General features: G+C 23.2%; 1 protein-coding gene across 1 annotated transcript; it reads left to right on the top strand.

Annotated features, from left to right (window-relative positions):
• Positions 1 to 10,843: 10,843 nt before the first annotated feature.
• Positions 10,844 to 13,920, top strand: LOC8278027. Its single transcript, XM_002532758.4, has 3 exons — positions 10,844 to 11,333; positions 12,658 to 12,905; positions 13,113 to 13,920. Exons 2-3 carry the CDS (start codon positions 12,660 to 12,662, stop codon positions 13,770 to 13,772), a joined length of 906 nt encoding a protein of 301 aa, XP_002532804.2. The 5' UTR covers positions 10,844 to 11,333; positions 12,658 to 12,659; the 3' UTR covers positions 13,773 to 13,920.
• Positions 13,921 to 17,481: the final 3,561 nt, after the last annotated feature.

Raw genomic sequence — 17,481 nt, 5'->3', positions numbered from 1 at the left:
TTGACTAGATGGAGAAACAAAACAACGTTAATAAAGAATAATCCTTCTGAAAAAGATCAAGTTTGAATAATGATTCGAAATGTTCTCTCATCTTATATATATATATATATATATATATATATATAATTTTAGAAAAATCACCAATTAAAATTAGTATTTGTAAGTCAAAATATTTTTCTATTCAAAACAAATCACCAATTAAAATTAGTATTTGTAAGTCAAAATATTTTTCTATTCAAAACTTTATTATGTTAGTCTAATAAAAAAAAATTCTGAACAAGATTATCGTTCGTTCGTTGTATTTGCTTTTGGAATGGGAAAAAGTATGGATAATGTTCCTTCTATTTTCTCTTTTCAAAAAGAGAGAACCAACAAAGGAGATGACCAAAGCATAGACAGTTTGCGATTGACAACGGACCAACCATATAAAAGAGCCAAAAGAGGAAGCAAATGGGTCCCATAAAATTACGGCTTGCGGGCGGAGTAGCCTACAACGCGTGCTTATCAATTACCTTTCCCTTCGTTTTTGCGCGCACACACTTCAGACCTCAAACCAAAAGTTCAATTTTTCTCCATGGTCCATGGATGCCCTTTGTAACCCTTTCTATGTAATATAATAGTATTAGTGTTAAGTTATAAGTTTTTTCTCTTTTAAATGAAATTGGTGAGATTTGAGTTTTGGTATTTATTTTCAAAATGTTTTTATTTATTATTATATTAATAATATTATTTATATATAAATTTATTTAATATAAAAAATTCTCATAGACAAAAAAAGAGTTGAATTTTCGCATTCATTTCTTTTAGAAAATAACTATTATAACTAGATTAATTAAAAACAAAAAGAAGCAAATTAGTAGCGGATGTAGTTTTGGTTGTCTAATTGAATTAAAATATATAATATAGTTTAGATTGTTTTTATAATTTCTAATGGAGCTTTGAAAATATTCAGCCAAAATTTTAATATGCTTAACTTAATGTATTGACAAATGACAATTTTATTAGGTCTTTTATTTTACTAAAATAAAATAATTTATATATATAATAATTGCACATAAAGTTATATAAAGTAATTTTATTATATTCTAATAACAATTAAGGAATCTTAAAGTATTTTCAATATCCTAAATTTATTAGGTTATTTATTTTATTAAATTACTTTTAATTGTCATTATATTCAAAATGAGTTTTCATATTTTTTTAATTAAATTTTTTTAATCAAAGTAATAGCATATCAAATACATTATGCTATATATAAAGTTGAGCCCTAAAATTTTATTGACATGTTATATATATTTAGCCAAGATATTGACACTCCTCTACATTATATTGAATTTTTTAATTAATTTAAATTTTTTACTTGAAAGTGAACCATATCAAAATAATCTCGTTGAAATATATTTAAGATAAAATATAATGAGAGACGAAAGGTATAAATAAATATAAATACTATAATTAAAACAATAGTTCTTTAATTGACGAGATAATTATTTAACTATGAGAATGAAAAATCTTAAAAAATCTAATCAAAAATTAAAATTATAAAGAAAAATTTGGAGAAAAAAAGAATATCAAGTACTTAAAATTTATAACTAAAGTATTGTATATTGTAATATAATATTTGAATAGGAAATTATTTAAAGTGAAAGTTATAAATAAGAATCCAAAAGGGTGTAAGAATATAAAATAATTAAATGTCCTAATTAAAATGTTGAAAGTTGTAACATAATACTCTAAATATGTTAGAATAAATTAATTCTCTAAAAGTTAAAAGAAAATTATATGACGTGACAATATTAAAATATATAATTTAGATAAATATATAAAGATAGATAGATATATATAGATAAATAGATAGATAGATAGATAGACATAAATTTATTAAATTGCATAAAAATATCTAATTTAAAAATTATTTTTAATAAATATATTTGAAATACTTTATTTATTAATACAAAAATTAGTTCTATTAATAAAATCCTTTTACTTGAAATTAAACTCTGTCAAAATAATTTCAATGAAAACATATGTAAGATAGAATGAAAAGAAAGACAAATGGTATAAATGAGTACAAATGTGATGAGTAAAAAATAATTTTTTAATTAATAAGATAATTATTACATTATAAAAATAAAAGCTTTAAAAAAATTAACCAAAAGCTGAAATTATAAAAAATAATTTAAAAAAAGAATTATAAGATAATTAAGATTTATAATTAAATTATTTTATGTTGCAATACAATACATAAAAAAATTATCTAAAGTGTAAGTTATTAAAAATAATTAAAAAGAATGGAGAAAATAAAATAATTATACACAATAATTAAGGTGTTAAAGTTGTAATTTAATATTTTATATAAAATAATAAAAATGTATTAAAATTATTAATTCTATAAGGATGAATAAAATAGCTTAGAATTCATATAATATACCATATAAAAGTTATAAAAAAAGAATGCAAAAAGGTGAAGGAAAGTCAAGTAATTATATATCATAATTAAGATGTTAAAATTATAATATGATACTTTATATAGAATAGTAAAAAAATATTAAAATAATTAATTCGCTAAGAATATGTATGAGAGAGAAAATAATGTTAAAATATTACTATATATATATATATATATATGTGTGTGAAAATTTTATTGATATATCATAAAATTAACCTACATTAATATATAAAATCATTTCTAAAAAATAGCATGTTTATTATATTTTAAATATTAATTTATATAGCTATAATTAGGACATGAACGAATAAATGACCTTGCTAATATAATAATAGTTTAATCATAAAAATACTATATTAAGGATATTCTTCTTATTGATTTATGATATAATTAATATATTAACTAATTATATTTAGAAAAAGGAAATAATTTTCAAATAATGGAATTATATCACAAAGTACTCTCAACTATTATATTTAATTATGATATTGCCTATTTGGCCCAATTCACAAAGTTTAAGAATGTATTTCAACCTTATTTCTTTATTATTATATGCAATTTAAATTAAAAAATAGATAAAGTTTAAAAAAATTATATTATGGTTTGACATTTTTATATTTGAGGGATGGATATATTTTTTGTAACAATGGAGTACCATGTGTTTTATTATTTTAATATTTTTTAGATACATATTTATATTTTTATTCTTTTCTATATAGTATTACATGTGTTTGCATTGAACCACTATTAAATTATAATTTTATAAGTAATATGACATCTAATATTGCATCATAAAATTCATAAATATATTAAAATTTTATTCAAAAAATTTTATTTTCTAAATTTAATTATATTTAAAATAATATATATTTTAATTATTTGTTACGATCACAAAATATCTAATAAAATGCTAAATTACTTAAAAATACTTATTTTATCTAAGATCATGTTTCTATTAATATTTACTGTCTAAAATTGAAAAAAAAAAAGAAGTATGAAGTTTACCTAAAAATGCTAAAAATAATAAAACATATATTACTCTTTTGATATAAAAAATGGTGTCCAACCACTTACTAGATTTTAAACTTTACCCTTACAAAATTTATGATTAAGAGAATAAGAAAATGTGAGGGTAAAAGACCCATTGGTACCAAAATTCTGGCCTATATTTTTAGTTGATATTAATGCTTTAATTTTTCTCCCTTTGGTACTAGAACTTTAATTTCCATTACAAGCGACGGTATCCATTGAGAATTCATCTAATTTTTATGACGTGGAGAGCGGAGCTCCATATCAGCATTCCACTCATTGTTCACATCACGCTTGACTTTTCGTTAAATTGCCCTACTAGTACCAAATATTTGCTACTGAATTTTAAATTTTCATGATAAAAATGAGTAAATCATTAGCAAAAATATATTAAATAGTAAATAAATATTAAAATATATAAATAATATTTTTCTATGTTACTTGATATGTTGCATTAGATTCACTCAAACTAAAGTAAGAATAAGTTATTTGAATTCAAAATATCTCAAAGATTTTATTCATATTATATGCAACTTAATTTACAATAAGCTATAACAATAGAACTTAATTTTATATATATATGGATATTTTGATGGATATTTAGTTTAGTATATAAAATATATTGATCACATAAAATTAAAAGTATTATTGTCTTCAATTTTTTTTAAAAAAATTATATTGAATTATTTGAACTTTATAATAAGTATATATAGTATAATATAGTAATTCAACTTAAAAATATATATGAAATTATGGTAAGATTAGGATTCAATTAGATTCATCACTAATTAATTCTATTAGTATTAGAAAATTAAATTAATTATATATTTGATTAATTCTAAAAGTATTTTAGTTAGTTCAAAAATTCTATCATTTTCATACTTTTATATATATTATAGATATAAATTAAAAATAAATTTTATTGATAATTGAAACTAAATGTGAAAAAGCACAAAAACTAATAAATTTAAAGTAAAAAAGAACTCTAAAAGAACTAGATTAAAACACCTATCTTATCAAAAATAAAATAAAAATCTTTCAATAAAAAAGATTAAACATAAAAGATAAAAAAAGATATGGTAATTTTATTTTTGTTATCAATAAATAAGATTTATCTTTTTCAAATGCATACTATGTCAAACATTTAAGTTTTTTCAACTGGTTCAAATTCTTAACAAACTTAAAAAATAAGTTCAAAATGTTATACTTTTTGCATGAGCTCAGACGAGTTAGTAAACAAGTCAAATCCAAATTAAAGTTAAAGTGTTCAGACCATTTAGACTTCTAATTGTATACACCTTTTTAACCGAAATTAGGATCTAAATGAGCCAAGAATATAGAACTTTAGGTTAGATTAACTATAAAGATGAGAAAGAGCCAAAGTTTGCATATTTACAAACTTCATGGGGTAAACTGAACTTATTCCTCAAATATAGACACTAAAATTAATTTATGCTAAAAATAATTTTATTCCTTTCTAAAAGAGCTTGATAATAAAAACTCAATTGATTTTATATGAAACAATATATTATTAATTTTATAAAACTTAAAGGAAAATTTAATGAAATAAAAGAAATTCAAAAAAGTGATTTGTGCATTAGACGCTCAGACCATAATTCAGTCCAAGTTTTATTGTCATTGTTTTCCGAAGTATATTGAAAAAATTGCTTCTTTATATGCTATAATGTTTATTTTTAGCATGGATAGATGTCACGTAAAATATTTTATAGAACTCAATTTCCAAACAAATAAAGATAACTAATTTTGTCATATTATTTCTCTTTTTATTTAAAAATAAAAGATATGAGTTTTGATGGTCAAGTCGTCCAGATATAAGTCAATTTGATTCAAAAGCTACCAGAACCTTCAAACTTTTCATTTTTTTTTTTAATATCATTAATATAGAACTTAGGTTTTGTATTGTAAATATAATTCAACTTAAAAAGAAATAGGATGAGGTTGATGGAAAACTAGCAAATATATATATATATATATATATATATATATATATATATATATATATATATATATATATATATATATTTCCGATCTAAATAAAGCAGATTTTACATGAAAAGATTTGGCTCAGTATGTCTTATTCTATAAAAATAGGAGAAGACCCAACTCGATATTTTAAAAAAAATAGAAAAATCAGAACCAAGTGAAAATGATATGGATCAACCTCTTTTTCTTGTGTCAAAGATCTTACCATTTCTAAAGGGACTGGAGTTACATCTTTTTTTCATTTCCATTAAAAAATTCTTATGTGTTTGTGTTTCCACACCCGTTTGAGACCCCGAAAAATAAACAAATTTCTTTTCTTAGGAACCTTATATATATAATATCTTTCTACTAAAAGTAAAATATATAATAGACTTCTTATTTGAAAACAACTATTTTATAATTACTAAATTATATATAACAAATATTGTTATCTATAAAATATATAAATACTCAACTGATTAAAATATTTTTAGTATTAATAATTAAATTTTAGTAATTTATAGTTTTTAATAATAAATCGTATTCCTTTAAGTAATTAACAATATTTAAATAAAATTTCATAATATTTAATTGAATCCAATTTCTTTTAAATCTAAAATATGTAATCGGTAACTCCAAAAATAATTGATAATGTAAAAGCTGAAAAAGAGAAGGTTAAGGAAAAGAAATTAAGAAGATAAGATTTTCTACTTTTATTAAAATTAAAAGTAAAATGTCTCCCATAAATATACTCTCTTGTTTGATGGACTCCAAAAGAAAAAAATTAAAATTCTTTTAGTCCTTTTCTTTATTCTCTTGGACATTAAAGTTTGTTTTTTTTTTTAATTTTATTGTTTGTAATTACAAATTAAAATGTCAAGTAATATATTTAATAATAATGACAATAAATATAAAAGTAAAGTTATTTTCGTAGTTATTCTTTTAGTCCTTTTATTTTCGTAGTTATATATAATATGGGCAATGATTTTTGAGCCGCTATTATTTTCCTTATGCCACAGAATTGAGAATTTGAAAGTGGATATTTCCTAATTGCTCAAGCTTAAACATATACATGTTTTTGCCCTATTTTTAAATATTTTCCTTAAAAAAATAAAATTGTATAAATAAATTAATACAAACGACTATTAAATCACATATTAAAAAAAATACATATATATCAAAACAGTGATACACATCAAGAAAAGATTTATATATCAGAACTTATATATAATAGAATATATATAATAAAAATTATTAAGTCAAGAGGTAAGTAGGCAATTGTTGGACTACAAGTTGAATGTGTGAGGCTATAATATTTTTAGAATAAGTAGAAAAGAAATGCCAAATGAGTTATAGTTATAGACAAACATAAGGGGCAAAAGTAGATAGAATACAAGCAAACAAGAATTTCATATATATATATATATATATAAAGCTAATGTTTGGCTCCAAAAGAAAAAAATTTAGCATCTTAACCATTTAAAAAAGGAAACATACTTATAAAAAATTATGTCAGTTTTTTTTTTAAAAAATTTAAATGAAAAAAGAAAATAGAACTTTGTGTATATTTATACTATTTTTTAAAAATAAAAATAGAAAATAGTTTTTTATGTTTTTAAAATCATAGTTAAAATTTTGAAAAACTTTTGAATACAAGTTAATATGTTTTCTATATTAAAAATCACTTGTTTTCAAATGAAAATAAGAAATTTTTACTTTATTTATTTTAATTTTATTATGTTTTTTATAAAGTAAACATGTTTTACAAATTTTATAATTTTTCTATGAAAATAACTTTTTTATATATTTTTTAAATTAAAAAAAAAAAATCTATACAAGTAAATATGTTACCTTTCCTCTTGTTGTTTTCTATATTATATTATGTATATACTATATATATGTAAGAAAAATAATATTAAAACCATATAAATATCCTTAAAGAATAGAAAAAGTATTATGTAAGAAAATTATATTAAAATATATGATAAAAAATTTTAAAAAATGTATCAAAATGCATAAAAATAATTATAAAAATAAAAAAATATATTTAGAAAAGAGAAAATATTTCTTAAAATACTATATTTATATAGAGAGACTATTGATTTGAATTTAACTAATCTAGTACAAAAAAAATATCTGTTTATAAAAAAAAATCAATGACAAACATAAAAATAATGAAGAAATTAAGTTGAAAAAGATATCGGTAGCTTGTGAATAAAATAAAATAAAATAAATGGTAAAAAAGTGAAAAATTAATAAATAAAATATGAGCATTAAGAGTTTTTATTAGTACAAGAAAATAAATAAAAATTTAAAATTGATATATATATATATATATATATATATATATATATATATATATATTTCTCATGTTTATTTAATTTAGTATATAAAAGTAGAAAATTCCATAAGAATGTATTATGATTTTTATAAAATATTAAAATATATATAAATAAAAGTATCATAAAATTAAATAAAAACTTATTTTTATATTAATATAATTATAAATTCAATTATATAATATATAAAATTAAATTTTTAATATAAAATAAATAAAACAATTATGTAATGATATGAGTAAAGTGCTAGTAGTTATATATATAAAAATAATATTAAAAGAAAAAAGTTAAAAAATTTAGATGCAAAAATAATAAAAGAAAAAATTACAAAATTTAGGTGAAATAAAGTCTCTTAAATATTTCATTTTAAGAGAAGAAAGAGAGAGTTTAAGAGAAAAAATAATTTATAAGAATAACTCATATAAATAAATAGAAATACTTAAAAATAATAGAAAGAAAGCATGTCAAATACTTATATATATATATATATATATATAGATATTGATTGTTTAATAAGTGACATTACTTGACAGAAAACTAAAATATAGTTTGAGAAATTATTTTCATAGAATAACTGGATAAAGATATAAATAGTTATTAAATTTTACAGTTAATTTTATTTTATCATAAATTCTTTATTAATAATTTAATTAATTTATTTAACTTTAATTAAATTTTAATTTAGTCATTTTATAAAATAATTAATTAAAAATTAAAAAATTCTGATATATTGATTTTTTATAAATAAGATAATGAATTGTATGAAAATTAAAATTAAATAAATAAAATTTAAAATTTTATAATTAAAATATAAAATAATTTTAAATTTAAGTGATTATCTATATTTTTGTTTACAATATAACAAAAATACAGATAAAAACTAGATAACTTCAGAAGTTGCCACTTCTTAGATTTGCACTAAGAGCATAAAATCTCGACCACAATAGTGAACTAGATAGAGCTTGTCAACAGCTGGTACAGAATGAATGTTTAGAACAGGGAATCACTAGATAGAGCATAAAATTAATTAAATACTCATTCTAATAATTAGTTTTTTAATTAGATAATGATTATTCTAAAACTTAGCATATTTACTATATTTTAATATTATATTAACTAATAAATTAATTTTCTAGTTAGATAATAATTCTAATTATTGAGAATAATATTTTTAAATATTATATTCACTAATAAATTAATTTTTAATTATATAATAGTTTCTTATTATAGAAAAATAGTAATACCAATTATATTGGTAGTATTAATTTATATAATATTAGAATTAATAAATAAATATTTTTAAAATAATTTTATATTATTGTACTAATAAAATTTAAATAAAATTAACAATATGTAAAAATAGTTAGTTTGCTATTTTTTAAAATATTATAAATTAATATTAAATATTAAAAATATATTAAGTTGTATCTATAAATTTGATTTTATAATCGAAACAATAATAATGGTCGTGTAACGCACAAGTAAACGACTAGTTTGAATTAAATTCTTAGTATGGAGATTTAATTTTCTTTTAAGAATTTAATAATGTATTAGCTTTTATCTTATGTAATACACATTGTCTACTCAAAATGTATCCATGAATTGCATCATTATCTACATATATATTAATTTTTGAGATTTAATTTTTTTTTGAAATGTGTGCTTAATTTTTGACACATAGAATTTTTATTTTGACATGTGTATTTATTTATTTTAACATGTATAATTATTTTTAACACACGAGATTCAAGTTTATGTGTAATTTTATAGTTATTTCTATCAACTTATTAATTAATAAGTTACATTCCTAATTAAATAGTGACTCTAATTCTAAAAAATAACATATTAATTATATTTTTTAATATTATATTAACTAATAAATAGTTTCCTAATCGGGATAATGATACTAATTTTATATTAAAAAATTTTAATATTATATTAACTAATAAATTAATTTTCTAATTAGATAACACTTCTAATTCTAAAAAGTAATATCTTAACTTATAATTTGAACATTATATTTAATTATAAATTAATTTTTAATCATAAAATAAATTTTTATTTTAAAAAAATATTTTAATAGTATTGATTTATATAATATTAAAACTAATTAATAAATATTTTAAAGATAATTTTAATATTTTTACACTAATAAAATTTTAAAATTTTGAAAATTAAGAAAAATATTTAAAAATAATTAGTTTGCTATTTTATTAAGAATATTATAAATTAATGTTAAATATTAAAATTTTTATTAAATTATATCTATCAATTTAATTTTATAATTAAAATAATAATAACAACCGTGTAATGCACGAATAATCGACTAGTTCTTAAATAATTATAGACTCATTCGTATATTTTGAATATAAGCAACATATTATGATGCAAGACAACATATTAAGTATCATGGAAAAGAATAATATTAATGAATAAGAAGTCGCAGATTATATATGGATATTTTGGATGTAAGGACATATTTTTTGTTTTATTATTTGTGATCCAACAACATAGAATTATATAATAATCACACTAATAAAAAACTTAATTTAACTAAACGAAGACAATAATTCTCATATACTTAAATTTAATTTTTTTAGAAATAATTTCAATAAATATTTAATAAAAATAATAAATAATTTTATTTTGAAAGACAAGCTAAGATGATGTAGGAAGATTTATAGTTTCTTTTTGAGATAGAAACCATTACTGATCATGCAGTAAAAGTAATTAAGAAAAATATAGTTTTGTTATATATATTATAAAATGAAAGAGCAAAGGGAATAGCATTAATGTACTAAAGAAGCACCAGCTTTTCTCCATCATTCATGCATATATCTCGATTTCCTGCAAAGACTTTGTCTGGAATATCTTGCTCACTGGCCTACATTGGCTCATGTTTAGGAGTGTTCTATTATTTTATGACTATTGTGGTCCCTATAACCCTCTTTTGATCTCCCTTCTTCAGTATCAGTTTCCAACTCAATAATATACAAATACCATATCATACAAACAATATATATATATATTCATTAATGCTTATCTTATAAATTAACCCCTCTCTCTCCCCCTCTCAATGCATATATTATATAGTCCAAGCTTTTCTTTTCTTCCTTTTTTTTTCCTTGCCTGCTTCCTTCACAGCCTGTCAAGCTTGAATTATTAAGACCATGATTATATCTTTTTAGAAACAGGTTTGCTTTGTTGTTTCTCTAAGTAAACAGAGAGAGAGAGAGAGAGACTAATTCTGGGCTGGCAAAGGTAGATAGATATTATTCTTGCTGGTGCCTACTGGGTTCTCTATATCCTAATTCGTATCTTCAAGTATTGGACTCTGCTTAGGTTCCTCCGTCCATGTTTTTGCCAAAAAACATGAATTATGGAAGCTCATGAGAATGTTAGCTCATCCTTCTTCTTCTTCTTCCTTCAGTTTTTGTTGTTAACCAGTAGTCAGGGTGGTGGCATGAATAAGAAGGAACATGTTCAATGAGCCTCATCACAGAGATCTGCGATCCGGACAATTTTCCTTGCAGGTAACAGGAGAATTATATGTATCTTTTCTTGTTTCTGATTCAGGAGTCATTGCTAAGAATTTTCTGATTCAGGAGTCATTGCTAAGAATTATGTAATAAACTTGCATCTTCTATATTTGGCTTCCAAATTTATTACTAAAAGCTAGGCATAAAACTCAAATTCATCATGATCTTGTTGATTGTCGTATCTGGCCTTATTTTCAAGCATAATTGTATTTAGTGCAAGTCCCCTTTTTTTTTTTCCTAAGTTGTTGAGGTTATGATCTTGTTTTGGTAGCTTTAAGGTTTGAAATGAACTTTATCAGAAGAATAAATTTTAACTGTTATGTAGAAATGCATCGTGTGAATATGAAGAAGAAAAGGGTTGTCTTTAGAAGCAACAGAAAGAAGTGGTGACAATTTCCTAGAACAATTTTCTGAAGGTGAAACCCACTGTGTTTAGCTAGTGACTAGAGAGAGAGAGAGAGAGAGAGAGAGAGACCCACAACCCATTTTTTGTTATCTCTGTTGCTCACATCCCATTTCCACTTTACATCCTTCTTCATTGTCTAGCAACTGTTTCGTGACACTTTCATAGCTCCCAATGCAACTTTGAGCAGTTCTTTTTGTCCCTCCATCTCTCTCTCTCTCTCTCTCTCTCTCTCTCTCTCTCATTTCTACAGAAACATCTTATTTTAACGTTTCTGAAGACATTGTCAGTTAACTTGGTTTGTCATTAAACAAAGCGATAATAATTGCTTGCACAGGTCAAGAAAAGGAATCCATAAAGTTTCGGGCTTGATAAGAAAAAAAGGTTTGCTCCACAGAGCTAAATAATAATGATGTTCAAGTGAAAGAGATCCTAAGTATACATGTGTTGGGTTAGGTTTAATTTCTGAAAATTCGCCTACCACTCTCCAATTTATTAGATCCAACCGACTATTATAAATATTTTATATTAAACGATGAAAGAGGGACACCTAATCTAAATTTCTTAATTAATTAATTTATTACTTATTTAACTCTCGAGAGTAGCCACCTTAATTTTTTTACATTTAAATTTTACTATATAAAAAATTTGGACCAGAAAAGAAAAAAAGGGTCCTTATATTATGTGCACGAGATTCCCTGCTTTAGGAGGGTAATAATGACTCGGATCTTTCAATTAGTCTTTGGCACATAAGTGTTTCACAAGACTGATAAACATGAGGTCAACTATACTCATTTACATGATGTCCTTGCATCGATCCCTTTGTAGGTTTTTTCCTTTTTTTTTTTTCCTTTTCCTTGTCTTGTATAGTTTCTTACAAGTTTTATTGGAAATATGACTGTAATATCATTTCAGGGATGGGAACCAAACTTGATTATGCAATCAATCTTCTAGCACCTTCACCGAATAGCACTAGCTTTAGTGTTCATTGTGTGGATGACCTGGAGGACTACTTGCAAACTAAGGGGCTGAGCAATAATTTCCAAAGTACTGGACGGGTGAACGAGCATCACAGCTCTATGAACGACAGAATGCCCGAAAAGAACAACACAGATTTCATCAGAAAGACAATGCAGATCCATGAAGATATCTTCAAACACCAGGTAGGTACTTAAGACAATTATTGCTTTCTTATGTCTTATATCTTCCATTCTGATCAATGATAGCATCTGCAATTTCTAGAAGTGGCCACGATACCAGCAACATGATATCAGAGCTATTCTGGAAAAAAAGAAAAATGAAAGTTCAAGAGCCTGTCCGAGTTCTGGCTTATATGTGTTTGGGATTTCAAATTAAACTGTATTTTGCAGGTAAGGGAACTCCATCGTCTGTACAGTGTTCAAAAGATGTTGATGGAAGAGCTGAAGAAGGAAATTAAGCAGAAGAAAAGGTACTGGAGTCCCATGACTGGTTCGGATATTGTCAGTTCCGATCAGCTGATCATTAACCAGCAGCATAATTCCACAGCACAACAAACCAGCCATGAGTACGACTTCAAAATTCAAAGTCTGAGAGATGATCCAAGTCCAAGAGAAAGAAGCAGCAGTAGCTGCTCTGGTGAGACCATGAGAATAATGGCAAGAGGGTTTGATCTTGAAAGGCCTGCAGAGGAAGACATGTCATTATCAACTGCTGTTAGTGCCATTCATCAGGATCTTGCTCGAGCAAGGACTAGCTCTTCATACATACCTTTTACAGGAAATAGAGTGAGCAACCATGTCTGCTCCGACGAAGAGAGTGAAGTAGAACTTACACTAAGCATAGGAGGCAGCAGCAAGAGCAAGAAAGCGACAGACCATCATCAGGAGCTACTCGACTCTCCTGCTCCATCGTTTAAATCTGAACGGGGAGAGGAGTGCAGCCGCAGTGCCCCTACAACGCCCATGAGCAGCTATAGTGCCACATTTGATCAAGAAAGAAAACACCCACATTGGCTTTTCCAAAGTTTAAGCATAAACAGGAGTACTTGAGATTGCTGACTTTGAATGTCTACACTTTTCTTCTTTTTCTTTTTTTTCTTTTTTAAAAAAAGGAAAAACTTTCATGACTCAGAATTGATAATTCTTACAACTTAGTTGCCGCAGCAATCTAATAAATATGGATGATTATTGAGGTGTACATGCTTTGTGAATAGGACATGTACGGAAAAATGACTTCTCCAATTAATTTTCCGGCATATAAGCATTCTTTATGTATTTTGTCACCATGTACTAAATAGATTTGCAATAAGTTGAGAATGGTGTCACGAAGGAAAGTGAATGGAGCAGGCTGCGGCCAATTCTCGAACCACCCAAAAAGTGCTGGACTTCTATACTTTGTAAGCTGGTGGGGGGGGGGGTAATACCCTGTTATTCATTACAAAACTGTTCAGTTTTTAATATCGCATTGAGCATAGCGTTATATTAACATTCTACTCATTATTTATATCACATTTGATTTTGAGTAATTTACTCGGTTGGTATTAAAATTATCACTTATATTCAAATTGTATTAATTTTTAATTTTTTTTTTAATATCACAATTAATAATTTTTCTTAATTGATGGGATTTGATGAAGACTCACTTAAAGGTGAATTCTCATATTGAGTTAAGAATTCGTCAATACTCAACAACCTACCTAAATCACTACTCGATAAATGAAATATAATTCTAAACAACCATAAAGCAATATTTTTAAGAAATCGAAATTCACGTAGTTCCTGATCTTTAGGACCACGCCAAATATGGAAATAACTAGCAATTCTCTTATAAATACTCACCTAAAATACCAATGAAAAGCTAATGTTAATACAACCTTCAAATACTATTCATCATGTCCTTACTTAAAAGGAATTGTACTGTGGTTACCTTACATTTTTAATGACATTAGTTTCCATTGAAATCTAATGATTTTTCGTTGACGTGGTAGCTGAAAGTTCGTCTAAGCATGATATAATTAATACATCAGTGAAAAATCACCGAAATCCCAATAAATTCTATCAATTGAAATAAAATAATAGTGTGGCATTAAAATGAAACAAATTGAAGAATTATAAGTAGCAAAGCTTTAGTATCAGTGGAACAATCTACCCAAAGTCAAGCGTAACATGAACGATGAGTGAAATATTAATATAAAGCTTTGAACCCCATGTAATAAAAAATTAAACAAATTAATGAGTACCATCACTTGTAATAAAATTTAAAATTTTGACATCAAAAGGAAAAATAAATAAAATATTAGTACCAATTAAAAATATAGATTCATCTTTTAGTACTAACAGAGTATTTACCCTGTAAGTCGACTATTAAAAAAAAGTTGAAAAATGATTGTGTAAATAGTATTATAATAATTAATTAAATATTCATAAACTAGTTAAAAGTGATTAAAATAACGGTATAACTTAAAACATAATTATTTAACTAGTTATTACATAACTATTTATGTAATGAGTCCTTTTATATATTATTATCCAAAATTAGACTTCTTAGTTTATCATGTAAATATTTTATTATTGAACTATTTTTATTGGTGTCAAATCATATAAAAGACTATATTGTAGTTTACTCTATTAATAAATTAATGCTAAACATATTATCACCATTTATTGGCTTTGATATGTTCTCATAATCATGTAATTTCATATCCTGTGGCTTTTCTTTATAACATTTTCATACTCTAATTTTATTTTATTTGCCTCTTATATATTTCAATCAACTGATAAAATTAGTATTTTATATGATTTGATACTAATATAAAATGAACCATCAATAATAAATACTTATATAATAATATTATATAGTTATATGCGTGAGAAATTCATAAATATATACTTAAAAAATTTATTCATAAAATTATCATTTAATTAAACTATAAATTATAAAAATATATGTTATTGTTATTTATTCTAAGCCTAAAAAAATTATTTAGTTGTTAGATTATCTGAAAGCAATTATTGTATTAAAATCGAATTTAATTTGAGAAATATCTTATAAAATATTTATGATATTAATTTGATTTAACACTAAAGCATTGAAAAAATAACACACAAAGTATAAAAGTGTCATAAGAAAAAGCTACAGATTATAAAATCATAAAAATATAAAATCATATTAGAGCCGGTAAACAATATTAATACATTTAGTAGTAATTTATTAACGAAGTAAATTACAATATAGTCTTTTGTCACAAAATGAACCACATACCTGTTTTGTAAATGAGTCAAACCACAAGATATTTTTTATACTTGTTCCATTATTTTCTACAAATAATATTAAAAAATAGAGATTATTTGACTCTATTTTGTTGCTTTTTGACATTGAATAATGAAATTTTTCATCACTAATGTTAATTTTTGCATTAAACAAAAACTAAAATTAAGAATTTGCAAAGTGTTTTTAGTTTTTTATATTGAATTACAAAATAAAATATTCCTTACAGTACCTAAAGAAATATATGTGGATGAATATAAAAAGAAAAAGAAGAAATAAATAGAAATACAATCTTCGAGTTTGTTCTTAGTCTTGCATGAATTATTGGGCCGAGTTTGCATTCTTTTATGAGAATACCCTCATTCTTTTTCTTAAGGGTGATTCATCTACATTTTAAATTTATACAACAACCAAACTTTCTTAAATTGCATTGGAAATTTTAACTCTCAAAAGTATTTTATAATAATTTATTTTCTATTTTTCTAAGTTATAAAAATTATTTTTAGAAAAAAGTCATTAATGTTATTTTTAAGAGACAGTTTGCTAAAAAAAGTTTATAAAAATAATTATTTTTTGAGATTTTTCCTTCATTTATTGTACCATTAGATCACACCGACTCAAATATAACTCAAATTTATAATTTCTAGTTATAATTTTTATTTATAGTTGAATGATTTTATTAATATTTAGTTAATGTTAGATTAGTTTTTAGATTTATGATTTTTTTTTTTGGGTCTTAACTTTTTTTTCTTTCTATTTCTGATCTCTCTCGTTATGTATTATATTTTTTTATGTACAAAAAAGAATTATTACCATTTTAGATTTTTTCTTTAGATTTATTGGATTTTGCTCTTTCTAAAAGAAAGTTCAACTTTTTTCAAACTTTATCTGAATTTGTACTTTCTTTTTTTTGTTTGTTTTAAAGTTTTTTTTTTTGTAATTAAATGATTTTGTTGAGATTTGGTTGGTTTTTAGTTGATGTTTGATTGATTGAAGATGGGTGCGATTGATTTTTGGTTGATTTTCAAATTAAAAATAAGTGCATTTAATACATGTTGAAGAAATTTTAAAATAGTAATTTAAAAAAAAAATTATATTTTGATGTTTAAATTTATATTATTTTATGTTTGATTATTATTATTCTTTATTTATTTTGTTATTTTTTATTAGTACAATAGAAATATGAAAAAAATCATTTTAAACTGTTAATCCTCTATTTATCATGTGGGTGCTTTTACTCTAAAATCAATTCTTTTAGACCATTTACAGTACAATTTGAAAGTAGATGGTTATACATGTTCAAGAAGAGAGCTTGCCCTAAAACAAAGAAAAGAGATTATTATAACCTAACACACTAAGAAAATAAAAAGACTATATTACCCTTATAATAGTTAGAGAATTACAATATTTAACATCCCCCCTCAAACTCACGATGCGATAGCAACAAGCATCGAGAGTTTGTCAGACAGAAAGCAAAAACGTGAAGAGGTT

Source organism: Ricinus communis, chromosome 3 (genome assembly GCF_019578655.1).
Source record: "Ricinus communis isolate WT05 ecotype wild-type chromosome 3, ASM1957865v1, whole genome shotgun sequence".
NCBI lineage: Eukaryota > Viridiplantae > Streptophyta > Magnoliopsida > Malpighiales > Euphorbiaceae > Ricinus > Ricinus communis.
This window is presented reverse-complemented; position numbering and strand designations above follow the sequence as displayed.